The 16,566-nt window shown below is 38.4% G+C and overlaps 1 protein-coding gene across 5 annotated transcripts in view; it reads right to left on the minus strand.

The window, feature by feature from the left end:
- mark1 (MAP/microtubule affinity-regulating kinase 1) overlaps window positions 1–16,566 on the minus strand; it is a 176,767-nt gene that overhangs the window by 150,132 nt on the left and 10,069 nt on the right. For 3 of the 5 annotated variants that reach the window (XM_059985820.1, XM_059985819.1, XM_059985817.1), the window contains exon 4: window positions 6,171–6,197. The exons of the other annotated variants lie outside the window; for them this stretch is intronic. In XM_059985820.1, coding sequence (XP_059841803.1) covers window positions 6,171–6,197 — 27 coding nt within the window. The remainder of the gene's footprint in view (window positions 1–6,170; window positions 6,198–16,566) is intronic. 5 annotated transcript variants of the gene reach the window in all.

Here is a 16,566-nt window from a genome sequence, read left to right on the forward strand (position 1 = left end):
CCTCAGCATACACACATAAAGCCATCAAGTCAAATGTGCGTCACAGGTGGCTGCAAGATGATAAATACATCATTTGAGAGAACATGAAAACAATTTAACACTGCTACGCATCTGAACAACTAACTCGCTGGTTGTACCTCTGATATCATGGGATACTGGTATTTTGTTGCTGCCTTCAACCACAAAAAAAGAGCCAGTCATAACTACATTGCAAATATCAGTTTAATTGAAAATGATAAAACAAAAAGTAGAACAGCTTGGATAATTAGTAAATAGTTTTAAAAATTACTCTTTCAATTTCTCAAGAATCCAATTTCAACCTAGTTCTGTAGATACATTCACAATATCCATCATGAACAAATTGTAGGGAAAAATTAAAACATTAAAGACAGCAATTGGAAGTAAAAATCAATATTAAAACTACAATTAAAATACTTGAAGGCAAGCTGAAAAAGAGTAAACTATGAAAGCCAAAAGCTAAAACCAAGCCTTTATTGAACACATCTTTTCAGAAAGCTGTGTCTCTGACTTTTATCTTTACAAGCTTTTTTAAAAAAAAGCAGTCAAGTAATTACTGTTAGTTATAACTGAACAATTTATATCAGACATTTCATACCTTTTATATTGCAGAACAAGAGATTGCTTTGTCTTACTGCTCGCTCATATGATAAATATGGTCAATAACAAATGTGGCTAACTGTGATGAATAGAATTCTCCATCAGTGATCTTGCCATAATCATTCAATTGCGGAATGCTAAAGAATTCAGCTATTATTAATGGTACAAGATCTTCTTCACAGCACAAAGTAAATCAAAATACTATTGCATTTTATACATACAATTTCCACACAATTAATCAACTGCTTTTGGCTATACATTTTAAGCTCCTAGGTAGGATATGTTTTGTGTTGCGAAAATGAAGTACAATTTATTTTAGACACCAGTGTCACTGAATTATACAAAAATCTATCATATAGTGTATGGTATCATAAAAACTGCAGAGTCCATGTAGCCCAAAGCAGCCAGACTAACGCCCTTCCCAACTCTTGGCCTGCAGCCTTTATTCCAGTACTTCTCAAATATGAAGAGTTTCTATCACCTTAACAGCCCACTGTTAACTTGTACTTTCCAAAATGATGATTACACCCCACGAAGGGTTCCTAATAATTCCCAGCCTGCAGTAAGAGGCTGCACCCTACTTTGTTTTTTAAATAACAGTATTGAATCCTCTTTGCCAGAGTTGATTGCAAAATCAGAGTCAGCACTTCTGCTGCTTCATCCACTACCCAATAGCTTGGAATACACTTTATCCAAGTCAGACAATGTTTAAAAGATGCTAAACCTCTTACAATTTTATCTCCCACTTCTTTATATTCAGCACCACTGCTAAAAGGAGGCTAACTCATTAAAATATCATTTCCATTCACAACATATTCCTTACATCAAGGTCTTCTGGCAGGGGAGATTTGAGCAAGTTGCAATATAGACAGCATGATGCCGAATGCACACGAACACACAAAAATAAAAGGGGCACTAACAGTAACTGAGCAGCCAACTGGTTGATTCATGGTTATGGCTGAGCGAGAAACACCAAAAGAATCAGATTGGGAGCAGACCAGCTCAAGAAAAACTACTTTCTCACATTCACATGCAGCCAATCTGCTGAGTCAAGATTTAACATTGCTGGCCCCGGCTGAAAACACAACATAGTGAGTGAGGCTGTGGGTTAATCCAAGGTCAAGCAGCTTTGCAGCATTTCTCCACCAGGCCTGAGTCACCGTTTCCTCTACAATGAATAGCTATGTTCTACTAAGAGCTCCACCCTTTCTTTCGTGAGGTTCATTGAGCAGCCCCAAAATAAAGAAAATCCCAGATTATGCGTGTTTTTTTAAACCTTATGTTTCGACTACTTTAAAAGAAAATCTCGGAGGGACTACATTGAACAAAGACAATTTTATTTGCACCATCATGGATTGTTCTTAGTTTTGAGAATTTTATACACAAAATAAAGGAATGCAACTCTTAATTCTTTAATTTAAAAAGACATTATGTTATTGAAAACATTGAATATAATTATCTTTCTTCAGTAAAGCTGCATTAATTTAAAGCTATAATATTTTCAAGATACAAGAATTAGGAATACAATTGCCTTCTACAATTGCTCTGTCTACCGTGATGTCAGCTTCTGAACTGGCAACCAATAATTAATCTCCTCTGGTGATCAACTGATTCTTGCCAATGAGGGTTTAGCCTTATGATGATATAATTGGTTGAAACCTATCAAATTAAAATTCTGGGAGCTTAACTCACTGAAGACAATAGTTCGAAATGTAATGACTCAGATAGGCAGTGCATGACTCGTTCCTCAGCTTGGTTTATATAGATCTGGGGATCCTATCAGGAAAGGGGACCAGCCATTGTGTGTCTAAATGGGTGGACATGAAGGACCCAATTCTTTAGCAAATGAAACAATAGCCATTATGAAGAAATTAACCATTCTTCTACAACTAAAGCAAATTAAATTTAAAAGATAGCTGAAGAAATTAACTGCAATGAGGAAAATTTTATTTGCTTAAAGATGGCAATGTAGTGCCAACTTAAGCACAGCTCTATTTAGTAAGAGTAACATTACACTTCTAATTGTCCGTCTTTATAATCCCATGAACCATTCCCACCTATCCATATTATTTGTAATTCATTTGCTCAGATAGTTATTTATTTCAATATACTCATAGCCTGCATATGTTGGAAATCTAAAATAAAAGTAGAAAAAGTTGGAAATGCTTGGCAATGTAAGCAACTTTAGGAAGAGAAGCAAAGTAAAGGTTTGAAACCAAAGTCCCTTGTCAGCTTCCCCTCTCCCTCCTTTTCAGCATTTTTGATGAAACTCTCCCCTTCACAACTCACTAATCCACTACCACAAAACATCCTCCTTCTGGCACTTCCCCTTGCAACCTCAGACATCCAAAACTTATCCTTTCACCTATTTTTTTTTAAACCATCAAAACAGGGACCCAAACAGTCTGCCCAGTTGAAGCAATGATGCACTTGCACTGCCAATCCAGCGCATTGCATTCAGAATTCAATACGGCTCCATTCCATTATGAGGCTGTGTCTTCTGGTCTTGGACACTCCTACCACAGGAAACATCCTATGCACTTCTACTCTATGAAGGCCTTTCACTATCTGATAAATTTCTATGATGTCACCATTCATCCTTCTGAATTCTAGTGAATATAGGCCTAGAGCCATCAAACGCTCTTCATATTTCAAGCCATTTAATCCTGGTCATTTTTGTGACCCTCCTTTGAATCTTCTCTAGGCCAACCTTTTAACCTATAAGATCTATCTAACACTTCCCTCCCAAATAGTCCTCCAGTTTTCTTTCATCCATGTGCCTATCGAAGAGAACTTCAAATAACTTGATTTCTCTGTGTCTATCAGTCACCCATGTGTAATATTGGTTCAGCTTACTTGTTTTTAATTCTTTTTCTTCTCTGGAAGTGGAGGACATGCCCAGCCTGACATGTCTTGCTGATCTGCATTTCATAACTCCTACAGTCTTTTGTCTATGTTCTCACCCTCCAACTGCTCCCCTTTCCTCATTGACCGAATAAACGTGTTTACAGCTTATTGCCATGGTTTTCAGTTAGGGACATCAGACCCCCTCACTCTCCCTGCAGTTTACAAGCTTTTTTTCCCTTCTGCCTAGTTCTGACAAAGGCTTGTATATGGACAACAATGGAATACAAGGAATAATGAGATTTACTAAATAACAGTAGACACAAGGGGCTTTAGGAACAACATATGTGCTCATTGCTTCGCTGGTGAAAATAGGTGAGTAGGTAGTAAGCACTAAGAATGTTAAGCAAGCAACATTTCTCAGCTTTTTAAACTTGTATTCAACATTCTGTCATATCTGACAGAAGCAAATCCTGAAACAGATCTTACTTTACATTTGAACATGAGAATTGTTTCAAGTGTCATTGTTTTTCTTTGATCTCCACTTTCAGCTGAAAGAAAGTAGTAATAGAAGCCCATTCCATGTTTAACTTCACACTAAACAAGCGACAGGATTTTAAATCAAGTGTTCCCAACCAAGGGTCCACTGACACCTTGCTTAATAGAACTGGCCCATGGCATAAAAAAGGTTTGGCATCCCTGTTTTAAATGTTTTTAGTTCTCTGATCCACGGGTAACAATAAAATAGTGGGTCCCATACATTCAACATTCTGGACTATTCAGCGTTGCTAGATGCCTGGAAATACAGTTGTTCGTCAGTAATCTTCTTTAAAACTGTCAAGTCAATAACTGCAAAATTAAAATCAGACTACTAATTAACAATATCTTTGGCCCCTGTCCTTGCCTTCCATCTTCATCAACAACCACATCCTGTCTCAGGGCATGTTCCCATTCAAATCACAGAATAGGCAATACATTCCTTACAACTGCACCCTCCCCCAGCTCCCCACCACTCCTTCCTTTGCCACTATGTAGGAACACAGACTTTTCTGCCAGATGCTGACTATGTAATGTCCAACATAATGATAAAATCAAATGCAGATCGGTGACTGATTTGCTGTGCTCTAGAGTGACCCTGAGCATCCAGTTAATTGTCATTTCAATTCTCCATCCCATCCTCACTGAGGGCTCTTTGCCTTGCTTAAAGTAAACTTGATTACATCTACATTTTCACTCTCATGAGTTTCTTTGAATTAATGTAATGTTTTGAAGTTACATAACACTGGTGACGAGGTATTTTAAAATGAATCCGAGACGGCTACTGACCTGTTAAATGGAGCTAGGTGCTCAAAATAAAACAAAACACAGCAGGATCATCAGCGAGTAAAAGGGTACTGCAGCCGTCAACATGTTCTTCAGATGAGAAGACATGATTGAGTTTTTTGTTAAAGCAGTAAACAGAGGTATTCAGAGTTCAAACTGTGAGTACCGGGTAATACAAATAAAATCAGAAATGGCTGGTCGCATCGGAAAAATTGATGAGTTTGATTACACAACGGATAATTGGCTCATGTATACAGAATTATTGGAACAGTATTTTGAAGCAATAATCAATGAGAAGGGAGTGCAAATTTTGTTAAGTGCATTAGGGTTAAAGGCATGCAGTTTGCTTTGAAGCTTGACTGCTCCAGCCAAACCTACAGAAGTGAACTTTGCTGCTTTTGTTAAAGTGACACAAGAACACTTAGAACCAAAGCCACTGTTGACTCAGAGCACTTTAGGCTTCATAAGCGGAATCAAACAGAATGGCAGCCTGTTTCGGTATATGTGGCTGAAATTAAGAGATTGTCAAAGCATTATCAGTTCAATAATGGGCTTAACAATATACAGAGTCTTAAAAGAAAGTGTTAAAATTGGCTCCTAACTGAAGCACAGCTTACATTCAAACGAGCAATGTAAATCGCTACATTAATGGAAACCGCAGACAGAGATGCAAATGTTGCAGTCAGAAATGAAAGTGAGCGTGAATAAAGATGCAGCGTCCAAATAGAAACCAGCTTAGCCAAAGCATCTTGTATTGAGTTGGAGTTTATAGCTAAGCAGGGAGGGGTGTTGTATATTTAGTATTTCAAGTAATCTTACATGTGTGTGTGTATAATGTATAAATTGATTATGCATTCTTGTTTAAATAACTACAGGTTATATGTAAAAATGTTCATTGCATGCATCATCACACTACCACCTGATACACGTGTGCCCCGTTTAAAGTAAACTCGAATTACACTCATATTTTTGGACTCCTGTGTGTTTCTTTGAATTAATGTTTTGAAGTTACAAAACACAATGCAAATAGTTGGAATTATGCCACATAATTATAGAAAACTATAATAAGTTAGACTAGGGGGTCCCAACAAAAGGTCTATGGACTCCTCGGTTAATGGTGGGGGTCCATGGTATATTAAAAAAGGTTGAGAACCCCTGGGTTAGAGCATACCTGTGGTACTGTGATTAGTTCTGAGCTCAGAACTTTGAAAGAACAAACAGATATTGGAAGCCACACCATTTTGATTACCAAAGTGATATCTGGACTCCCAAGTTAGAAGCAGTTATAACAACAAGGAGCTAATTCTCTGTAGTTTAGAATGTTATAATGGTGTTGATTTGAACGCGATACGATTGAAAAAAAATTCAGATATTAAAATGGTTACCTTTTTAAGTCGTTTGGAAAGCTTGAACTAGGAAACATAACAATTCAAAATTAATGCAACGCCTCTTAAAGAATGACATTTCAAAACACTTTTCACACACAAAAGGATAGCAGAAATTGGGACCCCTTTCCACATACAATTGTTGACAGACTAACAGAATTTTGGTATCCAAAAGCTATTAAAATGATAAGTGGCAAATATTTATATGGAGTTACCCCAGAGATTACCCACAGCTTTATTGAAGGCAGGAGTATTAGTTGTTCACTTGCACCTCATTAGGGCAATCATTCCCAAAAACTGAACCTCAGTACCAAAATTTTCCTGCGAAACAAATACCACAAAACAAACTGAACTAAATTTTTTTTTAGGTTGAGCAGTCGGTTTTCCTTTCAATTGCTCACAGTCTCTTTCTCAATAGCTTAAAATCATCAGTTTTCAGAAAAGAGTATTGCATGTTTTTGATTTGTTGGTGGGGGGGGGGGTGTCAAGATTTTGTAAAGATAAATTTGTACCAAGAAAATTTGTTGGAAGCATTAGGACAAAAAGATCGTCGCTCTCTTCCCCCAGCATTAAATAAAGGTTTAACTAAGATTCCCGGGACTAGCAGACCGGGAATTTTAAATGGATAGAGCTTGAGCTGCCCAATGGGATGTCATTAAAGCCTTCTTTGAGAATTATGTCCTACTGAATTAGCATCTTAATATTTCTTCATTTTTATTTGCTTGGATTTTCCTCTCCTGAAGCTTAATTAGGAGAGTTCAAGTTTAATGGTCACTCATTCATATACAAATACAGCCAAACAAGAGTGTTACCCTGGGGCCAAGGTGCAAAACACAATACCAACAGGCATGCACAGCACAAGGCACATAAAATAGTAAGCACATAAGGTATCAATAAAATACAGTCACACAAAAACATTAATAAATCTCTTCATTTTTTAATTTTATGATTAGAAAGCTCTAATGACAAATGTAAATAATTATTGCAACTTAGACAGCTAATCAGATGAGACATCATTCCTTGATCAAATAGCATTACATGAAAGTACATACAAAATCAAGTTAATGCTGTATAGATTCGTCTTATCAGTGTTCTATAGAAACATCTGTTACACTGTGGTTAACTGTGACAAAAATTAACTGCCCAAATCCTCCTAAAACAATACATCTATAAATCAATCCATGATCATTACACTTGATAGACAATGGAACTGCTACAATACCCTATGTGGCCTCAGAATCAACTTATTCATTCTTCAATCTTTTAAACTAAACTTCTCATTTTACTATCATAAGCTGACAGCCAAATAAAAATCACGCCTCACAGCCATGATGAAACAACAGTATGGTAATTCCATCAACAAACAATGAGGTTCTGATAAATAGTCCCATGTCCTTCAATATGCACTAACTTAAACATAGCAATTCCACATTTCAGCAGAAACTGGTTCGATTTAAAATCAAATTTAACTTGCTAAAGCTACCTTTAAATCTGCAGTGGAGCCTTTGATAGGGTCATAGTCACAGAGCACTATAGCAGAGAAACAGGCCCTTCAGCCCATCTAATTCATTCCAGCCTGGTCAGAATCAGATTTAATATCACTGGCATATGTTGTGAAATTTGTTGTTTAGTAGCAGCAGTACATTGCAATACATAATATCTACAAGTTACATTATGTACATTACACTGCAAAAGTCTTCTACATACAAGGGTGTCCAAGATATTTGTCGAGCACTGTACTAATTTATGCATTGCACTGTACTGTTGCCACACAAAAAAAAATCAAGACAAATGTGAGTGATGATAAACATGATTCTGATACGGGTCTCTATTGTGGACTGAGAATAGGAAGAGGGCAGGTGGGGGGGGGGAATCATAGTTGGGGAAAAGATGTCGAGAGGAGGGAGTGAAAAAACACTAGAGAGACTGTCTGTAATGGTCAATAAACCAATTGTTTGGAATCAGATGATCTTCTCTAGTGTCTCCAGGATGGGTGTGTGCTTTCAGGTTCCTGTATATCCTTCCTGATGGCAGCAATAGGAGGGCATAACCTGGGTGATGGTGGCCCTTAATGATGGAAGGTCTTCGACCTAGTCCCATTGACCTGCAATTGGACCACAGCTCTCCATACTCCTCTCATCCAGCTTCCTACCAAAACATCTCTTGAACATTACAATTCCTATCTCCAGTTTATTTTTCCTTCCTTCAAATGAATCAAATGGACCAAAGCCTACTCAAGAACATGATGGCCAAGATATACCAGTAGAATTAAGACAGTCAGCCTACTAAGTCTACTGTCATTCCTAATCAAGAACGGATCATTCCCGGTCTTAAATACGTTCACTTGGTGGGGCATCCAAAACCTGCTGTGGCAACAAATTCCACAGATTTACCACCTCCAGCTGAAGAAACTCAACCTTTCCAGGGCCAGCACACCTTTCCTTAGATACAAGGCCCAAAATTGCTCACAATATTCCAAATGCAGTCTGACTAATGCCTTATAAAGCCTAAACAGTACATCCTTAATTTTATATTCTAGTCCTCTTGAAATACTAACAATATACTTGCCTTCCTTACTGCCAACTCAACTTCACGTTAACCTCAAGAAAATTCTGAACTAGACCTCCCAACGAGGCCAATTTTCTTGTATCTTCAATGTCCAAACAGTGGAAGGAGCAGCATTGCTGATATAAATGTCCTTCATAATATTTACTCTTATCCTCATTTTATTGCAATTCCCTGACAGCTGTCTGCCTCATTTCCCCTTTCTTGCATAACTACTCTCATTCACATTGTCTTTTTTCAGGTGCCCTTGGATTAGCTTTAGATCTAGTATCCCTATTATCGTTTGATCCTTTTATTTTAGAAAAATACACATACAAACATGAAAACCAACATGGAAACATGCAAATAGACTAAACACAAAGTTGCAACTGGTACTTGAATCATCTAATACAAGTAGCATTGAACAGTGGGCTGAAGGCTTATCACTATGTATCTATGTTGATGTTAGATGAGAATGTTGTTGCCTGCAATATTTAACAGGATCTCCTTTGATAGAAGATTAAATCTAACTTAACAGTAACTTCAAAATAAACTTGAAAACAAGAACTCATCTTGGATTTGATATCCCAAGTTGTACAAACAATGACCCAAATCCATGTACTTGCCAATAGCATGGCAAGGCACAATCATGGTTTTGAAGCAGCCCAACACCTCTTCTAGTTAGCTCAGAAGATAAATGCCCAACATATTGTAATGGTAAATGCACCGCTACAGTTTTTTCAAGATTCTGTGTAAATTTGCTTCTGCTTAATCCCCCTCTGCAGATTGTGCAGGGGAAAAGGGGAAAGAAAACAACAAGTCATCATGTAAGTAAGTAACAATGATCAGAGATGTTCTTTGCATTCATACACAAGATGTCAGCTGAAATCATATCTGCAGTCACATCAAATGAATGGCATTGGAAGAAGCAGTAAACAAGTATTGTCTGTCAACCTTTCCTATATTTCCAGCTATAGGTAAAATGTCAGATTTTTGCTACTTGCAATTAACACCGTTCCCCCACAATACCTACATTGCTTTTGGATTTACCAACACAAGGCATTTCCTTTAAACAATGTACTCTTAAACATTTTAAAAACACCAGAAAGCTTTCATTGCTATGATTTGTTATTATGAATAATTGACTGCCCAGGAATTTACAGGCCAGGATGGACAGAAGGAAAAAAAGCATGTACTTAAAACCACAAAACACCAGATTTCTAAGTCATCAAGAAAATATATATATATATATTTTGTTTGTACACTGGAATTCTACACTATATTGTACAAAATCAATTGATTATTAAAGCCATCTTAAATGTATTTTTAAGTACAGAAAAATGAGAAAATTGACAAGAAAATATGGTATTCTTTGGCAAAATGAGAAGAAATGCTCAAAAGAAGTCAATTTCCTCATGTCAGCTCTCTCCTCCCCCAAACTTTTTTTTTGTATTCCAAGCATTTCTTTCTTAAAAATTGATTGATTGTCCATTGTGCAAGTCCCAAATACATGAACTCCTTTCTAAAACAAAATGCACTAATCTCTACCAAGTTCTTAAATGTACGATTCTTGTATACATTTACCACAATTATAAAACGTTATATGCCAATTAAAACAAAGTATATGCGGTTTTGTTTCTAACCTGGGGCTATAAAATTACAACCACCTGGCAACCTGTGAACTTCCCCCAACACATACCAATTAAACTCTGACTGATCTCACTTGATGTGAACTACTTACCTATTTGAAATCCAGAAACGCAAGGGACAGTCAAGTAAGCAGCTAAACTAATTGTAAAATACTGTAATGAAGTTTCTATACATCATAAAATTAACAGGAAACAAGAAAAATATTAAATCAAATTAATATTTGGTGTGACCACCTTTTAAAACTTCATCAACTTTCTCAGGAACACTGCCGTGCAGTTTTATAAGAATATCAGCTGGTAAGATGTTCCTAGCATCTTGGAGAACTTGCCACAGTTCTGCAGACATCGTCTCACTTGCTTCTGTCTCTCCAGGTAAATCCAGACAGCTTCAATGATGTTGAGATCAGGGCTCTGTGGAGACCATACCATCTGTTGCAGAACTCCTTGTTCTTTATTTTGCTGAAGATAGTTCTTTATGAGAGTTTGGGATCATTGTCCTACCGTAGAATGAAGTTGGGACTGATCAAATGGCTCCCCGATGGTGTGATGGACGAGAATCTGCTTATACTTCTCAGCATTGAGGATTCCATTAATTCTGACCAGATGACCAAATGCATTTGCAGAAATGCAGCCCCAACCCTGTAGAGAATCTCTGCCGTACTTCACTGTTGGCAACAGACACCCATCCATCCATGTAGTGCTCTCCAGCTCTTCTGTGGACAAACTGCATCCTGTTTGAACCAGAAATTTCAAAATTTGACTCACTAGTCCGGAACACTTGTTACCCTTGTTCAGCAACCCAGTTCTTGTGTTTTTGTACTTAGCAGAGTCTCTTTGCTTCGCTTCCACTTCAGAGGAATAGTTTTTTGGCAGCAACTCTTCCATGAAGACCACTTCCGAAAAGACTTCTCTGTACTGTTGAGCAGTGTACTTGGGTTCCAGTGGTTTTTGAGAGTTCAGAGATGATCGCAGTGCTGGACTTCTTTACATTTAGAAGGGACATCAGTTTGAGGCATCTCTTGTCAGCTACACTCAGTTTCCTTGGCTGACCACTGTGTTTCTGATCCTCAGTCTTGCCCATTTCTTTGATCTTCTTCAGAAAAGCTTGGTCAGAACATCTTAAAACTCCTGACTGCTGCAAAATTTCAGCATGGGATAAAACCTTGCTGATGTAAGATGACCACCTTGTGTCTTGTTGCTATGCTCACTCCAGTCCTGGTGTGAGATTAAACTACCATGTCTGCCACACCTTTAATTTGGTTGTCCTTCGTCCAGCTTGATTCCTTCTACACCTGTTTCAGTTCAAAGTTCAAATATTATCAGAGTACATACATGTCACCAAATACACCATGAGATTCTCTTCCCTGCAGGCATACTCAGCAAACCTATAGAGTAATAACTACTACAAGATTCAATAAAAGATCAACCAGAGTGCAGAAGACAACAGACAGTGCAAGTGCAAATATAAATAAATAACAATAAATAATGAGAGCATGAAATAACAAGGTAAAGAATACTTACAGTCAAATCACTGGTTGTGAGAATGTCGCAATAGATGGGTAGGTGAGTGGAGTTACTCCCTTTTGTTCAAGAACCTGATGGTTGAGTATCCTAAACAGTAACAGTAACTGTACTCGAATCTGGTGGTGCGAGTCCTGAGGCTCTTGTACCTTCTACCTGATGGCTGCACTGAGAAAAGGGTATGGCCTGGTTGTGAGGGTCTTTGATAATGGATACTGCTTTCTTATGACAATGTTTCACGTAGATGAGCTCAATATTTGGAAGGCTTTAGCTATGATGGACTAGGTCAAATTCACTACCTTTTGTAGAAATTTCTATTCAAAGATTTTGGTGTTCCCATACCTGGCCATGATGCAGCCAGTCAACATATTCCCCACTACACATCTATAGAAGTTTGTTAAATTTTTTGATGTCATACTGAATCTCCGCAAACTCCTAAGTAGAGGCACTGTCATGCTTTTTTAGCCATTAATTTTACATGCTGGGTCCAGGGCAGGTCCTCTGAAATAGTAACACACAGGAACTTAAAAGTTACTGACCTTCTCCAGCTCTGTTCTTCCAATGAGGACTGTCTCATGGACCTTTAGTTTTCCTCTCAAGTCTAGAATCAGATTCTTTGTCATGCTGACATTGAATGGGAGGTTATTGTTATGGCATCACTCAGCCAAAATTTGCCTCTTGGATGCTGAATCATCACCATCTTTGATACGGCCTATAACAGTGGTGTCATCAGCAAACTTGAACATGGTGTTGGAGCTGTACTTGCCACATGGTCACATGTGTAAAATGAATACAGCAGGGGGCTAAGCATACAGCCTTGTGGTACACCTTGTTGAAGGAGATCATGGAGGAGACGTATTTGCCAATCCAATCTGGCTGGGGTTGACAAGTGAGGAAATCCAGGACCTAATTGCACAAGGGAATATGGAGGCCCAGGTCTCAAGAGTTTCCCGATTAGTTTTGAGGGAATGATGGTATTAAAATCTGATCTGTAACACATGACGAGCATCCTGATGTATGCATCTTAGCTGTCCAGATGTTCCAGGGTTTGTGAAGAGCCAAGAAGCTGGCATCTGCTGTGGACCTGTCGTTCCAGTTGGCAAATTGGAGTGGATCCAAGTCGCCTCTCAGGTTTCATCACCAGTCTCTCAAAACATTTAATCACTGTGGATGTAAGCGCAACTGGGCAATTGTCATTAAGGAAGGCCACCATGTTTTTATTGGGCGCCAGTATAATTGAAGCCTGCTTGAAGCAGGTAGGTACCTCACACAATCAGTTTAGTTCATTCACAACATTATGTTATTGATCATTAGCACCCATTTGTTATCTTTGTTTAATCATGCACTGGGCTATATACCTACAAAGTAATCACATTTCAATTTGGAAAATCGTTAATACTTAAAATGTTTCATTCTTTAATGAAGTACAAGACTTCCTCTGTAACATTTAATATTTTGGGAAATGAACATCTGGACATCTAAAATTTGCTCTTTTCTACTGGCACACTAATGCAGAAGACAAAAATAAACACCTAAAACAAAATTTATATTACCAAAAACCTAGGGTGCTAAGACTTTTACACAATGGATGCAGAGCTTATGAAAACTTGATCCTCTGACTGGAACAGCATGCCTCAACTAAAAAGTTTTAACTGCCTCTTACATTAGTTAAAAGCTCCACCTCGACTCAAAGCAGTTACTGAGGAACCTGGCAACTTCAATTTTCTGATGAGGTCATGGATTCATACAGCCCGGAAACAGACTCTTTGGTGCAAGTTGTCCACTGAGCTTGTGCCATCTACCTGCATTCAACTCATTTTGCTCTGAACCCTTTCCATCCATGTTATTTATGCAGATGAATTTTAATTGCTCCTGAAGTACATGCCTCAACCACTATTTCAGGCAGCTCACTCCAAATCTGCACTACCCTTTCTGTGAAGAACCTGTTGCTGATGTCCCTCTTAAATGTCTCACCTCTCATTTTAAACTTGCACATTCTTGCTCATTAACAGGAAAAGAACAGGAACAGGCTCCTCATGATCTCATATCACTCATTATGTTTACAACTATGGGGGTGCCACAATAGCATAACAGTTAACGTAACACTATTACAGTGCCTGTGTCCCAAATCCAATTCCAACACTGCCCGCGAGGATTTTCTCTTGTGACTGTGTGTGTTTTCTCTGGGTGCTTCGGTTTCTTTTCACATTCCAAAGATGTACGGGTCAATAGGTGTAATTGCTCACATGGGTGTAATTGGGCAGGACTGGCTCATTGGGCCAGAAGGGTGTATTATTCTTCAGTATATCTAAATAAATAATACACCAATAATGTAACCCCCGAATCTCCTACAGTCCACCAAACAAAGTCTTAGTTTACACAACCTCTATTTGTCACTCAAGCCCTGCAAGTCCAGGCCATGTCCTGGTCAATCTTTTCTGCACCCTTTTTCTAATTTAGTAACATCTTTTCTATCATAGTGTAACGAAAACTGTACACAATACTCCAAGTGTGGCTTCACCAACATCTTGTGCATCATAACTTCCCAATTTCTGTACTCAATGTTCTGACTGATGAAGACCAGTGTGCCAACACCTTCTTCATCACTGTAACTGCTTATGGCACTGCTTTCCGTGAACTGTGCATCTGCACTCAGATCCCTCTATTCCATAGCACTCCTCAGGTCAGTACCTTTCACTGTACAAATCCTCCCTGATGGGATTTCCCAAACTGTAATACCTCACATTTGTCTGGATAGAAAGACATTTGCTAATCCTCAGTACCTACCCAATCTAGATATAGATATACATAGAGATACACATTTTATAACCTTCCACGTTATCTACATCACCTGCTTTAGTATCAACAACAGATTTACTAACCATGCCAAACATTCACATCCAAATCATTTGCATAAATTACAACTAACAAAGGTCCCAAAGCCAACTGCTGTGGCATGCTACTAAACACAGGCCTCCAATTTCAGAAACAACCCTCACACATCACCCTCCATTTCCTACCACTGAAACAATTACAAATCCAATTCACCATCTCTCCAGAGTCCACGCAACATAAACTTCCAAATTAGCAGCTCTGTGTTTAAAAACTTGTCATATCTCTTTGAACTTGCACCTTCTCACCTTAAATGCATATCCTCCAGTATCAGACATTTCAATCCCAAGATAAAGCTACCAGCTGAATCCTATGCCTTCCCCAATCTTGTAAACTTCCATCAGATCTCCCATCAGCCCTTTCTAATCCAGAGAAAATACCCTAGATTGTCCAACCTCTCCTTATAGTAACATTCTCTTTAATCAAGGCAGCATCTAGGTAAAATTCTCCTGCACCACATCCAAAGTCTCCACATTCTTCTTTTAATGGGATGACCAGAATTAAATGCAATACAATACTCCAGATGTACCCAATTGGAAATTTATAAATCTGCAACATACAGTAACTTCCTGATTTTTATAATTAGTGTCTCAACTAATAATGGCAAGCATGCATTCAACCTGTGAAGCCATTTTCAGGCATCTATGGACTTGGACCCCAAGATATCTCCGTATACCAACACTGTTAAAGGTCTTGCCATTAACAGGGTACTATTTACTATTAATATCCCAAAGTGTAACACTTAAGATTTGGCTGCCATTCATCTGCCATTTTTCTGCCCATATCTGTAACCAATCTATATCCCACTGTTCCCTTTGGAAATCTTCTTTACTAACCACACCACCATCAATCTGTGTATCACCTGCAAAATTACTAACTCACCCATCTACTTTTTTCAAGAAGTTTAAAAAAAAAGTTGCCCAGCATATTTCAATTAAATGATTATTCAGAAACCACTCTATGGGCACAAGATTTGCTACTGAAACATCAGCAAGCAAAAGGACACATTCTATTCAAAACACAGCCTGTGTCATAAGATTTTTAAATATTATTTATTGAGATATAGTGCAAAATAGGCCCTTCTGACCCTCCGAGCCACACTGCCCAGCAATCCCCCAATTTAATCCTAGCCTGATCATGGGACAATTTACGGCAACTAATTAACCTACCAACAAGAAGGTCCTTGGCTGTAGAAGGAAACTGAAGCACCGGGAGGATACCCACACAGTCACGAGGGGAAAATGTACAAACTCCTTACAGGCAGTGGTGGGAATTCTACCCAGATCACCTGTACATTGCTAACCACTATGCTGCTTAATGAAACATAGAACTATTATAGGATTTGCAACTGCATCATGTATATATGATGTTTGTGCACATACACAGTGCAGTTAGAGTAGAATTACAAATGTACAGTGGACAGCATTCTGACTGGTTGAATCACTGTCTGGCATGGGCCACAATGCACTGGATGAACAAAAAAATGCAGAGGGCTGTAGACTCAACCAGCTCCATTCATGGACACTAGCCTCCCCACTACTGAGGACATCTTCAAAAGGTGGGCCTTAAGGTGGCACCCCCTTGAAGGACCCTCACAATCCAGGACATGCCCTCTTCTCATTACTACCATCAGGGAGGAGGCACAGGAGCATGAAGACACACACTCAACGTTTTAGGAACAGCTTCTTCCCCTCCCCATCAGATTTCAGAACAGTCCATGAACACTATCTTACCATTTTACTGTCCTTTTACACTATTTTTAAATATTTCTTAAAGTAATGTAATTTTAT

The sequence above is a fragment of the Hypanus sabinus genome, chromosome 12 (assembly GCF_030144855.1).
Source record: "Hypanus sabinus isolate sHypSab1 chromosome 12, sHypSab1.hap1, whole genome shotgun sequence".
Lineage (NCBI taxonomy): Eukaryota > Metazoa > Chordata > Chondrichthyes > Myliobatiformes > Dasyatidae > Hypanus > Hypanus sabinus.